Genomic DNA, 15510 nt, shown 5'->3' with positions numbered 1-15510 from the left:
TAAAGAGGTCGCTGCTCTGAAAACTGTACGCAGAATAATAGATGGTTATTGTTGGCATTTATATGTTGCCTTTCTGCCATGGCACTCCGGACAGTTTACAATTTTAGTATTTCTAAAAACTAGCATATGGTACAAAAATATAGAACAGGGTTCTGTCACCCCAACTGGTCATCATTACTGGAGTCTACGGCACAGGTTCCCTGCCCCATGTTTTTGTCTTCCTTCAGAATGTACAAGTCTTTAAACGTTCCAAAGGTGAGAAGATTAACTGGCTACAAAATACTTGACTGGTGATGTTAAAATGTTTCCTAAAATAAGGTGCTCTTCAATAAATATTTTTAATTGTCACATAACATTATATCAGCTCCCATGATGAAATGGTCACTGTCTTGTCACTTCAGAACTACAAATGTATTAACAGTTTTGTTCCTTCATAAAAAGTTAAGTAATTTATATAACTAAAAACAACTACAAATACTATTTGTTGACACTTAAAACTAACAGAACAAAGTATCATAGCAATCAATCCTCTTCCAAAAGGAAACAAAGCTCAACATATTCATACCAAATTTAAGTGCACAAAATCCTAATGCAACTCTGAACTCCATTCAAAGTGGTGTGTCATATGTCTACATATAATAGGAAAATTTTAATCTCCCATTCTTAAAAGTTGCAATTTATTGCTTAACATATTCCCCATTGCTGTTCAACACCTGTGCAGACTAACTGGATTTGCACACACCTGTAAGTAATTGACCTTGACATGAATATGGCAGTGTTCAGCAGCAGGATACACAATATTTAACTAATGTGAAGAAAGGTCATAGAAATTTTGTGATCCAGTTATGACAGTTTGTTTCACATAGTTCTTCCCTCAAAATTTTAGCATACGAGAACACAAAAGAGAAGCACAATGTTTCTGGGTAGTACAAGTCTTCTTGATTACTGCCCTTAGGCTTGGTGTAAATGTAGTGTTTCCTAATATTTGTTTCCATACTGCTTAATTATTTGCATTTCAAAGTTGTGTACAGCCCCCCCAAAACCCACAGGAACTCAGACAATAAAACAATAAAAATATATTGTAGGACCATTACCACAATGAGGGTAAACACCCATCAGTTAGCTTTAACCGAAGCTTATGAACAAGAATCAAACCCTGGTTAAAGCTAACCATGCTTCAAATAGGATGCTATGCCATGCATCATGTTAAACACAGAAGGAACCAGAGTCTGTGCATGCTTCCAATCTCTTAACTATGGCTAAGAGATCAGCAAACATTACATCTGCACCATGCTTCCACACCGGTAACCAGAAATTTTGAATAATGGCTCAAAAGAGCAAATGAACTTGAAACTGTGAAAGCCTAGAATAAGGACAATTGTCAATGTTGCTCAATACAAAAGTATAAAAAGCAATTACCATACTTCTGGGTTTTCAGTGCTCGAAAACCGAAACGTTCGGCTTCCGAGATACCACTGTATATGTCTACTCAAAAGTGAGTCCCAATTACTCACTCGAGAGGTTGTGGACTCTCCTTCCTTGGAGGTTTTTAAGCAGAGGTGCATGGTCATCTGTCATGGATGCTTTAGCAGAGATTCCTGCATTGCAGGGGGTCGGACTAGATGACCTGTGGGATCCCTTCCAACTCTACAATTCTGTGACTCTATGAATTACTCCAACAGGCTTTATTCAGGGGTAATTAGGTAAAGGACTATAGCCTAAAGAAAAGTAATGCACAATAGTATTGGAGAGAAAACAGAAAGTTAACAAATCAGTTTATTTCCCAGAAATCCCTCTTTTAAAAGCTTTAGAGGGGTGGCTGTGGCTATGTTAATTTGTTGCTGCAAGCAACAAACCACAGTGGCTTAGCATTATGTTTGAATCAAGGATGGTGGTTTGTTATTTTCCAGCAATTCAGGACCTACAGCCTTGTAAAACACAAAGATTCTTCACAACAAAACATTCCCCTGATCATCAGTTTTGGAGACCCCAATATCATAGTAGTGTTTCCCTTACAGCAGTTTTGTTTTGGGACAAACATACCATGATGTGAAGCCAAGGTTTGTTCTTGGCTTACTAATCATGGTGTGGACCGAAACAAACTATGATCCGCAGTTCAGATAGAACACTAAGTCAGGCATTGTAGTTTTTGCTCACACTGGGGGAGTCGTCAAAAGGGTCCAATTTCTATGATTGTAGTAAGCCATTAATAATAATTTATCTTGACATGCAAACTAGGCTTTTGTTTTTTAAGTTTTAGTTGCAAGTCTGTTGTCCATTATCAGAACTTTGCTACAGTAGTAAAATACTATGTGTTTTGTTCTAGAAGTGCACACATTAACTTTTGAAGGCTTCCCACTTCAAAACCAGACTACACAAGTAGAAAGCCTATAGTAACTGAGATAAAACAAAGCAGGCACCATTACTGTGAACAGTGTTCCAAAAGTTGCAGGTAATAGCAGCAAGCACGTATAGCAATTTAAGTTTGATTTGCATAATGCTGTAAGAATCCCAGCCACACTAAAGTAAACAATTTTATTCATCTATATATGATTCAGTTCAGAAAAAGGTCAGCACAAACAATTAGCATTAAATTACCCTAAGTGTTATTTGCAACTACATGGTCCAATTCTAACTTCTATACGTTATGATTTATAAACACAAACATCAAAGGAGTAACCGACCTAACTCTGAAAAACCTCTGAGGTTTTAAATAACTAACCATCATTATGTTACCCATCTCTACTGATGGGCATACATGCAAGCATAATACAATTTATCAGCCAGCTCGCCTAATCTGATAATACACATAAATTCAATGCTTGTTCCAGATGTCCCAGCAAGTATTCTCGAAGAGCAGCATATGCAGCCGGAAACTCTTATTAGAAGTATTACCCAAAACTGATTTGATTTCAGTCACCCTAAGCATAAGACACCTTCCCCGCCTACATCTAAAATTGCACAAGGCTTGTGACCCCTCTACTAAAACTCTATGATATCCTATCAAACTATTATCCTTTGGCATAAGATCAAATTGTTACATAAAGATAAATAACTTGAGTGCACATTTATGGAACACATCTTACTCACCAATGAATTTCGCATCACCATTATTCATAGTTCACCCAAGTCAAGAATAGTTGTGCAGTCAGTATTCAAGCGTTTGCATTTAATCATAGCTAGCATCCCTCAGCTGCCTGAGATTTTCAACCCTAAAACCAACAGCAAATAGCTTTCTACCTTCTGTCTCTCTGGGTAATTAGTACTATTAATCCCAAGCTCTCCAAGCCCCCTGGCGTGGCAATGATTTGGTTTTAACCTCCGCCAAGGTCTCCTCTTTTACATTCTAGCAGACAAACTGTTGGAAAAGTTTTAAGGTGTGACCTGAAGTGATATTGCAAAAACAGAAGTCTAAGTTGACAGAAATGTGCTGCAACTTGCTGTTCCTGAATCCAAATTATTACTAAATTGATGGGTTACAGCAATATATGTATGCTGCATTTCTCCTCTCTCTTAACCCAATTAAGCAATATTCATGTCCTGGACAACTGACAAGTATAAAAGCATCAGCCCATTTTTTTTTAAAAAAAAATCTGACTCCTAACATTATTGCACATTACCTCTCTGCCCCTCCACCTGAACAAGTTATGATTTTTTGGAAACTCCCTGTCAAGCCCCCACCATTACAAAGCACTTCAATCCCAACCAGGTATTACCAACCATTTTGTATTCCTTGCTTTCCAACAACACAGGATCCCAGGCCAGCTGTTGTGATGCTCCATATTTTGCAATTAGAAAATGCCATTTACGGACATGTGATCCAGCATCTCTGCCACTCAGCAGAACCTTAATACACTGACCACCACATACCCACATGAGACCAATGTACTACTCCCATCAAAGTGAGCACTTTGCATTTCACTCACACACCACTCCTTTTTGTGCCCCTTGCCAAGTCTCCCACCACTGGAAATTCCTCCTTGACATCCTGGTGCTGTGTCAGGGTTAAGGTTTCTATAGCAACTGCATCTTATTCAAGCCTGATCTGCTGCCCTCCCCCCATCCCCGAAATCCAGGACACCCCCTGCATTATAGTCTCTGGTTCTTACACAACTGCATAGGACAGTGCATGCATAACCAAGCGTAAAATAGTTCCCAAATACTCACACAGATTGCATCTTTAAAAAAAAAAAAAAAAAAAAATCTCAGGACTTTCTTACCTGGAGTAACTACCACCCTGATTCTAGATGGCAAATCAAAGATTGTAACCTCCACTCCATGCATAAGGATACACTGTCCAAATCTGCATGTGTGCCTAACACGTGCGCGCTCGCGCACACACACATTATGCATGTTCGGGCAGGCAGCATGAAATTCATCTTCTCCCATTCTTTACCTTGCCCCGACTGAGAATCAGTAGAAAGGTGGTGGCTGGGATTAAAGTATGCTGGGCGCTAATTTAATCCAAGTTAATCCAATCTTGACTACAACTCAGGAACAACTTACACCTGACCCTGCCAGCGCCCTGCCAAAACCGACCCCCGCGGCCTGAGGGGAGGAGGTGGGGGCAGCCGCCAGCATGCCCGGAAACACCTTCCCTTCTGACCTTCTTACCCCACGAGGAAGCCGGAACGAAGCACAAAACCCCAACTTAGCCCAGCCCCCCACCGCCCTCTGCTTCGCCCAGCCAAGGCTACTCACCCCATGAGCCAGTCCATGACGCCGCCTGCTGCCTTGCGCCGCCGCGGTGCTGGGCCGGGCGAGCAAGCAGGCGGCTCCGGCTGCGTCCCTGCCTGCCCGCCTGAGCTCCTCTCCTCACCGCCCGCTCCGGCCTCTGAGGCGGCTCATGGGTGGCGCCTGTCCCGCACCGGACCTTCTCCCGCCTGGCGCCCCGTTCTCTCCTCCCTCAGGCGGAGGAGGAGGCGGCTGCTACTTCGGCTGCTACTTCTTCTTCTTCTTCTTTCTTCGCCGCCGCCTCGTCTTCCTCCTGCTGCTGCTCCGGGCGGCTCCGCTGGGTTCCCGCCCCCAAGGCAGCGCCCGCCGGGTCCCCTCAGCCAACCAGCCTCGGCGGGCGAGAGACACACAAGCGCTCTCTCCCTCTCTCTCGCTCTCGCGCTCAGGGTGGCCGGAAGTAAACACACTGCCTTTCCTCCAACATTTTCTCCCCGCCCCTCTCTCCCCCTCCACACGCGCGCCCGGCACAGCAACCCGGAAGCGACCGCCCTCCCGAGGGACGATGGGAAATAGAGTCCCGGCGCAAACTCCGAGGGAACAGAACCTCTGAACGGGAACGGAGAAGAAGGGAGAGTTTCTTCTGGCTGAGGAGAGAGAGAGAGGGAGGAGGGTTAAAAAAGAGCAGGAAGGCTGAAGCTGCGGCGGCGGCCGCTGGGAACCTGCGAGGCTCATGCGATACTGCGCTTTCTTACCGCCTTATCGACCCGAGTCTTGATTTTCCCACGTTGCGGCTGCTGTTCCCACGCGCCAGGGATGCCATGTGGATGGTGGCGGACTGCAGTTCCCGTCGTTCCTGCCCATTGGCCGCTGGGGCTGGGGCTGATGGGAGTTGGAGTCCGACAATTCTGTAAAGTGTCACAGGTTGGGAAAAGGTGCTTATTCGCACCTACCTGGAACTTACCTACCCCATTGAACTCAGTGGAGCTTACTTTATGTGTGAGCATGCGTAAATATTTTGTTTTACTTCGTTTTGCATATATCGTAACTTTTGGCAGCTGGGAAAGCGAGAAAACCCTTTTTTTCTTTTTAGATTACAAGCCTGAGGGCATGGGTAAAGAGTTGACTAAAACTTGTTTAAATAAATAAAAGTTGAAAATAGAAACCATCAATAAATGAGTTCTTAAAAAATATATACAGTAATATATTAGTATTATCTGGCTTTAAAATAGTATGTAGTTCTTCATTCTCATGCAAACCAGAAGAGGCTCATGCTTTTAGCCAAAAGGCCCAGAAAATAAACCTGTCTCTAAAAGTAGAAATGACTTTAGATATTCAATTGCATTTAATAACAATATGAAAGAGTTCTGTTTTATTTCACCTTCCAAACTGCAAGTAACTGCTAGTAACTGGGAGCAGGACTTGTTTTGGAGTAAACATACATGGGATTGAACTGCAAATATAGCCATCATTATTAATTAGATTGTTTACTGGGATTAGGATGTTTGTCAATCTATTTTTGGAAATGAAAGCATACTTCCAGTTTCCCTTCCTAGCCATAATCCATGCCTGAAAGATTCTGAACTTTCACTTAGAATGTCATGTATTTCTGAAAACAATGGGTTGTGCGGAAAAAGGGAGGGGAAGTTCTTCCATGAACTATTGTTGTATAAGTCTCTGCAGGAACCGGACAACTTAATTGGATATAATCCAATAATGCTAAAGTCCAAACTAGACATTACATTAAATGTGCAATTTTATCTCATATGTTCAGTTCCCCCTGCAAACAAACAAATATATCCCACCAGCTGTGGAATGGCACAATCAGGATTGGGTCTTGAGTGGGTTAACATTTTCTCAAAACTTATGTTGGCCTAAGCAAGAAAGGACCAATGGAAACTCCGAAAGTAACAACAACCAGTTTCAGTGGAGTTTTCCTTATTTGCCTTCTGAATGCTGAGCCTTGCTACCACATCAATGCATGCTTTCATTCATGTATCTTCTTCTCAAGCATGGTGCTCTAAAACTCCCTCAGAGCTTCCCCTACTGGTATCATGGGGTTGTAACACCTGTCCAACACACACACCCCAGTATATCTTTCAAGGAGGACTGGAAACTCTTTCTTGTCTATTTTAAAAAAAATAATAATATGTGAAGTCCACAGCAGGGTTTGAAGTTTAAGAGAGAGAAAATAGCAGAATATATTAAATAACTTTTTAAAGAGGATGAAACTGGATGTGATGGAATTTTAAGACGCAATTGTTTGTAATCGTGATTATAAATATCAAGGACAGATGAGCAGGGAGTCATAAGTATTATAGAATAAGGATTATAACTGTTGAGAGATAAAATGTAACTTTGAACCCTGAAATAAAAGAAAGAGAAATCTGGGGGGAGGAAACAGTATGCCTTATAATGTCTTAATGATGTGAACAAATTCTGCTGTTCCGCTCTGCAATTAGAATATCACCTCACTCTGGAACTATGCAAGCAGTTCTGTACACCTTTAAGGAATAAACTCAGTGGGGCCTACTTCTGAATAAATATGGAACGTATTGTACTGCTAAATGCTTAACAATCCACATGAATCTGAAAACCCAGGCATGCTCCTCCTAGTTGGGAGGTGGGGGTGGAGAATGGGAATATTTTGCAAGGGGGGAGGAGAAGGCAAGGATGCTTAGCTTTTTCCCACCTACTGTTTTGCCTCTGCAACACCACAGCCACCAAACCACTTTTCCCTCATCCAGGGTTTCAGATGTGTTAAAGAAAAGTTGCTGGGGTGGATTGCAAAGTGAAAGTCTTTGTATGATAAATGATGGCCCACGTTACAAAGCTGTTCAGTGGTCAACACATACTTGGAAACACCAGCTCCACTTCATTTTTGTAGTGGAGAAGTACAGCTACGATTTCCTGACAAATGTTGACCCAACAAAAAAATCCATTCTGGTCTTTATCATGAAACAATGGTATGAGGATAAACAAAAAGCATAAATACCTGTTTTGACGCCAGGGTAGGATAGATGTTAAGCAAAATACAAAAGGAAAAGCTGACATGGTGTTAAAGTCCAGCACTTGCAGATTGAAACAGTCTAAGACAGGGGATCAGCAAACTTTTTCAGCAGGGGTCCGGTCCACTGTCCCTCAGACCTTGCGGGCGGCCGGACTATATTTTTTTTGGGGGGGGGGGATGAACAAATTCCTATGCCCCACAAATAACCCAGAGATGCATTTTAAATGAAAGCACACATTCTACTCATGTAAAGACACCAGGCAGGCCCCACAAATAACCCAGAGATGCATTTTAAATAGAAGGGCACATTCTACTCATATAAAAACATGCTGATTCCCGGACTGTCTGCGGTCCGGATTTAGAAGGCGATTGGGCCAGATCCAGCCCCCGGACCTTAGTTTGCCTACCCATAGTCTAAGATATCTTCCAGGTTTTGTACAGGCTTCATTAGATTAGCTTCTGCTAGGTGCAAAACAAAGTTGCACCAAGGGTTTCTGGGGCAGCAAAACAAAAATGGCTCCCCCCAACACCACCCTTTTTAAAAAGAATCTCAGATCTGGCTACAGTCCCACTGGAAACACATAGATCCCTTGAGAAGCAGATAAAAGAAATAAAAAGAAGCATGTGACTCATGCTATTAGCAAGGCTAGAGGTTAATTTTAGGTGTTCCGGGGGTAAAACAATCAATGGATGCCAAACCGCATAGCATTATCTAGTGTTTAGAGGACACATAACTACCCAAAAGCTCCATATTCAGTGTCAGAAAATAATGTACCCCTGGTTTCAGGTCCAGAATGGAGTCTTTGAAGCCTGAATTACTCAGATATTGTACTATCTTTAGGGCCATAAAAAACTAGAAAGTATACATTGTGATTTGATCTCATGAAGATTGCTGATCCATATCTTGTCCTACGTTAAATTAGTGCAGCAACTGGACATCTAAAAGGCATGGTTCCTGGCTATCTGCATACTAAAGCGAAAGCTACTTGATCTGTTTACATTTGGAATGTTATCTTCCCCAAACCAACCAGCCAAAGACTCCCGCCTCCCGTATACATGGGACGGTATTTTGGAATACATGGAAAATTACTAGTTAGCTGGTAAACTAACCATTAGCCTAGACCTCCAAACAACATGCTCCTCTGCAGCATTAGCTAACAAACAAACCAACTCCATGGTCTAGGCAAGGCAAGAAGTGAAAAGGATCAGAAGCAGCAGTTCAGGAGAGTCTTGTTGTTATTTAATGTGTGTCTGCCTCTACTCTTGCTTCTTTCTTAAAAAATTGTATTGGTGTGCATTTTTCTTTTTGTAAGGTAAAGGTAAAGGGACCCCTGACCATTAGGTCCAGTCATAACCAACTCTGGGGTTGCGGCGCTCATCTCACTTTACTGGCCAAGGGAGCCGGCGTACAGCTTCCGGGTCATGGGGCCAACATGACTAAGCCACTCCTGGTGAACCAGAGCAGCGCACAGAAATGCTGTTTACCTTCCCGCCTGAGCAGTCCTATTTATCTACTTGCACTTTGACGTGCTTTCGAACTGCTAGGTTGGCAGGAGCAGGGACCGAGCAACGGGAGCTCACCCCGTGGTGGGGATTCGAACCGCTGACCTTCTGATTGTCAAGTCCTAGGCTCTGTGGTTTAACCCACAGTGCCACCCGGGTCCCAATTTCTTTTTGTAAATCCATCCAAAAAATGTAATGAAATGAAATTGAGATTTTTCTCAGGATGGGGGGGGGGTGTGCTGTGTCCCATTGGTGAAGTGGTGGTGGCACTGACCCTTCTTTTGACAGGAAATGCTCTGCAGGGGAGGAGGGACAAAAATGGGGGGGGGGTCAAGGTAGGTCAGTTGAGGAGGAGTCAGAAATGTCTCTATTTTCATCTGAGGAATGTTGGAGGTTATGCAATGGTTTGAAAAAGATACACTTACAAAAATGTGAACATTCCTCCTGTCAATAGTTTCTTCTAAAATGTCTGTTATAACATACTTTTTAATTTCTGCTTTTGATCTTCCACCTCTAGTTCTGTTTAAATTCTACACCTGGAAATTGTTCATTTGTAGCCCATAGTTCTGAAATTAATTTTATTTAACATATTCCACAGCTTTCCTTCTTTATTGTTGTTACATGTACTGCTATATCGTCACTCCTGCTTAGCCAGATTTTTTTTCTTCCAATTTCCTTTTGTACCTAAGAAAACTGCTTCTTAAAATTTGTGGACTGTATGGGATAATGAACACCGTTGACAGATCCACCGACCAATTGTTGCTGTTTTTTCAATATGATTCAGCTTGCTTGCATTATATAAGGGAGGAATCCTGACCATAGATCTGCTGGGCTGAGCAGCAGCTTAGGATCCAGCAGATCTCCAGCTCAGCTGGGTCACACCAGCATAAGACCCGCAATCTGGCCCAGCCAGAGATACACCAGTATGAGTCCCCCATGTGAACTCAGCTGGAGTTCAGCCAGCTAAGCCAAGTCTGGTGGGTCATATGCTTGTACAAGCCCTGAAATAGGGATGCGGTGAGGCAGGGGTCAGCAAACTTTTTCATCAGGGGGCCGGTCCACTGTCCCTCAGACCTTGTTGGGGGGGGGGAACCCACACAAATTCCTATGCCCCACAAATAACCCAGAGATGCATTTTATTTTATTTTATTTTATTAACTCATTTTTATTGGATTTTTTTTCTCTTATAACAATGTCTGCCATCATTACATTACATTACATTCATTACATACATTACATTCAAATTTCAATTTTCCCCTTTCCCTACTGACTTCCCTCAACTTCCATCCCTGGTTTATTGTCTCTCATATTACAATCTGCTGTTTCTATATACTTCCATATTGTCATACTGTTATATTTCTTGTTCTTTACAAATAAAATTGAAAATGTTTATTTAAATCCTGCCAATGACTCTATATTTTTTTTCCCTGTTTCTGCAAATATGATGTAAAGGGTTCCCATTCTTTTTCAAAGTCACTATTGTCTTTTTCACGTAGTCTGTTGTTAACTTTGCCAACTCTGCATAATTTATCAACTTCTTTTGCCATTGTTCCTACGATGGTATTTTTCCAGTCTTCCAATTCTGTGCTATCAAGATTCTTGCTGCTGTCATGACATACATAAACAATGTTTGTTTTTCTTTCGCTAGTTGTCCCAAAATTCCTATCAGAAAAGCTTCTGGTTTTTTTTGTAAAAGTCATTTTAAACATTTTTTTCAATTCATTATATATCATTTCCCAAAAGATTTGGATATTCCTACATTCCCACCACATATGATAAAAGGTACCTTCCCCTTCTTTACACCTCCAACAGTTCTTCAGTTCGGTTGTACACATTCTTGCCAATTTTGTTAGTGTAACATACTACCTGTACATCATCTTCATATAGTTCTCTTTTAGCAATATACAATCCGTAAATTTCAAATCCACTTTCCAAAGTTTTGTCCAATCATCAAATTGTATGTTATGCCCTATATCCCGCGCCCATTTAATCATTACTGATTTGACTTCCTCATCTTTAGTTTCCCATTCCAAAAGTATGCCATATGCCTTCCTTAACAGTTTAGAATTATCATCTATGACATCCCTTTGGAATTTGGAAACTGTATAACCAAATCCTTTTTTATTATCCTCTTAAAAAATTTCATTCAGTTGTCTATGATGCAACCGACTCTGAAGATATTCCTTTATTTCATCATATTCTTTTAATTTTAATTTTCCTTCCTGTTCAATTAATAAAAACACGCTGATTCCCAGACCGTCCACTGGCCAGATTGAGAAGGCAATCCAGCCCCAGGGCCTTAGTTTGTCTACCCATGCGAGGGCAGGAACAAAGGAGGAGGTACATTTGCTGGAAGGACACGGGTGGCGCTGTTTTTTCCATACGTCAGGTCAAATGCATTGTCTGTATATAGTGCCAACTGTCCAAGTCTATAGAACGTTGTCAGCTCTGAGTTGTTCCACAATTTACAGGCTCCCAAAGCTTCACAGAAATAAACAATGAGCTTCAAAAAGTAAAGTGCAAAATAGAAGAAGAAGAAGAAGAAGAAGAAGAAGAAGAAGAAGAAGAAGAAGAAGAAGAAGAAGAAGAAGAAGTTTATTTGTACTCCACCCATCTGGCTGGGTTTCCCCTGCCACTCTGGACTGCTCCCAACAGAATATTATTAATAATAACAGTGCTTTTTTTCTGGGGGGATGCGGACCCCTAAACATTTTGTGAATCTAAGTTTGGTCTCATTGAGGGGCAGTATTTCAATATGAGTAGAAAAATGAAAGTACCCCTAAACATTTTTAAGAAAAAAAGCACTGAATAATAATAATAATAATAATAATAATAATAATAATAATGTGATATGAAGGAGAACAAGGATTTCATTCAGAGGAAACATACTTAGTAGAGGGGAAGTACAAAAAATACATTTCCACTATGAGATTCAATACCCAGGCTTTGTTTTGATTTCATACGACTTATTCCATGTAATTTATTACAGAAGCAGTTATTTCTCCTGTCCATAGTAATACATTGCTCCTTCTGAAACAATCACTGAAAAAGTAAAGATCGAGCAAGCATTTTAGCAAAAATACTTTTGACCCATGGAAAGCTGCTCAGAGTTGCTTTTCCTTTAAACAGCCAACTTCACCGAATCCCCATAACCCGCCCTGGCAAAGCATAGACATGTTGATCATTTTATATTGCAAATAATATGGTAAAATGCTACTAAATACACTGTAGGCTGGCATACAGATGTTTATAATTTAAACAGTATTTGAGATTTTCATAGCACCAAAAATGAGGTCACCACAGTATTATGAGAACATGTGACAACCGTGATTGTATTAGAGTGAGTGTAAATACACACTTATGAAACACACACACACTTCATAGCATGGTCTTTATTCCTTGACCTTTTCAGGGACAATTTGCACAAAGGTTTTCTGCACGGAAATTGCAGAGTGATTAGGCTTTCATGCGTGTACGGTTGGGCTTGGTGGCTAGTCTTGTTAATGCTCTGGATTTGGAATCGCCTCCTGAGGGCAACAAACTGCACTGGCAATATATGCCGATTGCCTATGCTTTCAGAGGAATGGCCACACCAACGTGCAGCGGCTTTGCGTGAAACCAAAAGAAAAGATGCAGAGGAAAATATGTATAGCAAACTTCAGTGGCTCCTCCTTGTGTTAGCATTTGGACAGACAGCCATATTGAACTTAATGGAGTTTGCTTTAACTCATGCTTATTTTTAAGAACTCAGAACAGATCGATGAACAGCTGACCATAGCATTTGGAAATCATGTTATATTCTACAGCATTTGGAAATCATTTTTTATTCTACAGCTTTTGTGCTATATTTGCACAGGCCACTTCTATGCATCATTTGATTTAGATGCCATCAGTATACAGTACATCAGTGACTGAACCTGTGTGCTGAAGTTAGTTCAAGTGTGCCTGATTAGGACTAGGAAGACTCAGGTTTAAATCCTTATTCAGTTTTGGTTCTAGAGTGACTTAGGGCCAATTGCTTTCTCTCTCTGTCTCTTTCTGTCTCTCTCTCTGCCTCACCTACCTCCACAGCAGTATTTTTAGGATAATGGGCTGGGAGGGTGTAGAATTGTGTGCCTTTCCCTGAGCACCTTGAAGGCCAGGAGGTATATCAGTGCAATAAATACATAAAATGTCAATGTATGTTTCTAGGTTATGCTGTCCATTCTCTTTTGTGGTGTTTTTAGGGGGGACCCTTGAACATTTATTTACACCATTCCTAAGAAAGTTCTAAGGGACGCGGGTGGCACTGTGGGTTAAACCACAGAGCCTAGGACTTGCCGATCAGAAGGTCGGCGGTTCGAATCCCTGCGACGTTGTTCGGTCCCTGCTCCTGCCAACCTAGCAGTTCGAAAGCACATCAAAGTGCAAGTAGATAAATAGGTACTGCTCCAGCGGGAAGGTAAACGGCGTTTCTGTGCTTTGCTCTGGTTTACCAGAAGCGGCTTTGTCATGCTGGCCACATGACCCGGAAGCTGTACGCCAGCTCCCTCGGCCGCAACCCCAGAGTCGGTCACGACTGGACCTAATGGTCAGGGGTCCCTTTACCTTTACTAAGAAAGTTCTACATCTCTTACTTGTAAGGGTTATCCCTTTCCTCCTCTTGTACGATAATAAGTATCACACGCCATAAAACGGTGCATAGCAGATGTCGCAGATGTGCATTGAGCCTTACATTTTGAAATCTTGAGTAATCTTGCTCCTTTTGCCCCCCTTGCAGCTGCAATCACTTCACTTCTGAGAGACCATCTAAATGGTAGGCAGCATGACATAGACAGGCAAGACCCAAAGATCAAAGGAAACGCTACATTCCAACAACAGTATTACCCATCGCTTCACATAAAATCCCTTTACACAAAGAAAACTGTCTCAGCATAAAACCCCAGTGAATAAGATTAGCAGTTTTACCCAGTGTGACTAGCCATGAGATCACAAATAATCATCTCTCTTTCAAGGGTCTGTTTGAAAGAGTAGAAATCATTCATTTGCAAATCACTTTATGCTGTATAGAAAAATGACATTCTGCAGAAATCATACAATTTATTGCAGCGATAATTTCCTTTTCTTCCCCTTTTCCAGTTTTTTTTAAAAAATAATGATAAACCATCTGCTGATAATAATTATCCTTTATGCAGACACTTGATCCATCATTATCTGCAAACACTAGAGAACAGATGTCCCTTATCTGAATTATGCTTTCTTGTTACCCTTTGTTAAGAGTACTTTTGGCAGTGAGTGAAGGATGAATTTTCTCCAGTTCCACTGTGCATAGCATTGTCCTAAGAGGAGGGTATTTAGTTATATGACACACATTTTAATCCATGGTTGACTCCCAAAACAATGTGTGCGTCATGTCAGATTAAATATTTTCTCCATTGGGCTGATGACGATATATGACAAAAAGCAAAAGGAGATTATCACCACAACACTTTCATTATAAAACACATCCCCCCCCCCCAAGCAGGCTTTTAAGAATATTGTTTTTATGGATTTTTATTTTTGACCGCCACTGGTTTCCTGTACTGATTGCATCCCCTTAATTGTTGTTTTGAATTACAGTTTGTTTTCTATTTTCAATATTTTAATTTTTGCACTTTGATAGCTGTAACAAGTCAGGATAGAAATATTTAAAAATTGGCTTACAAATACTAAATAAATAAATAAATAAATAAATAAATAAATAAAGGAACATTGACATCTGTTTAATTAAGGCTGCAATACGATGTACACTTACCAGGGAGTAACCGTCTCATTAGACTGCACAGATGGCTCCTGAAATGCAACATATATTTATCTAAAACCATTTCAAATTCAACTTTTTGCACAGGAGAAAAAGTAATGAAGTACAGTACAGTGGTACCTTGGCTTAAGTACTTAATTCGTTCCGAAGGTCCGTTCTTAACCTGAAACTGTTCTTAACCTGAAGCACCACTTTAGCTAATGGGGCCTCCTGCTGCCGTTGTGCCGCCGCTGCACGATTTCTGTTCTCATCCTGAAGCAAAGTTCTTAACCTGAGGTACTATTTCTGGGTTAGCGGAGTCTGTAACCTGAAGCGTATGTAACCTGAAGCGTATGTAACCTGAGGTACCACTGTACTTAAAAAATAATCAGAAAAATCTGGGACTTCCCTGAAAGTAGCACTTAAACCCCCCCCCCCCAAAATCAGAAATGGATTTCTTATTATTATAATTATATGCACATTCCTCACAGCATTCCTGTAAATAGAATCATAGAATTGTAGATCTGGAAGGGACCCTGAGGATCATCTAGTCCAACCCCCTGCAATG

General features: G+C 41.2%; 1 protein-coding gene across 2 annotated transcripts in view; it reads right to left on the bottom strand.

Moving 5' to 3' along the window:
• MOB2 (MOB kinase activator 2) overlaps positions 1-5131 on the bottom strand; it is a 103929-nt gene extending 98798 nt beyond the window's left edge. Inside the window, exon 1 of one of the 2 annotated variants that reach the window (XM_080999793.1) lies at positions 4702-5131. In XM_080999793.1, the coding sequence (XP_080855919.1) occupies positions 4702-4718 (17 nt within the window). In that variant the 5' untranslated portion in view covers positions 4719-5131. Of the gene's footprint in view, positions 1-3720; positions 3798-4701 lie in introns of those variants that run through there. The other variant, XM_080999791.1, reaches the window with a different exon arrangement.
• Positions 5132-15510: the final 10379 nt, after the last annotated feature.

Source organism: Podarcis pityusensis (genome assembly GCF_964106645.2).
Source record: "Podarcis pityusensis genome assembly, chromosome: 1".
NCBI classification, from domain to species: domain Eukaryota; kingdom Metazoa; phylum Chordata; class Lepidosauria; order Squamata; family Lacertidae; genus Podarcis; species Podarcis pityusensis.
The sequence above is the reverse complement of the archived record's forward strand: the minus strand, read 5'-3'. Positions and strand labels throughout refer to the sequence as shown.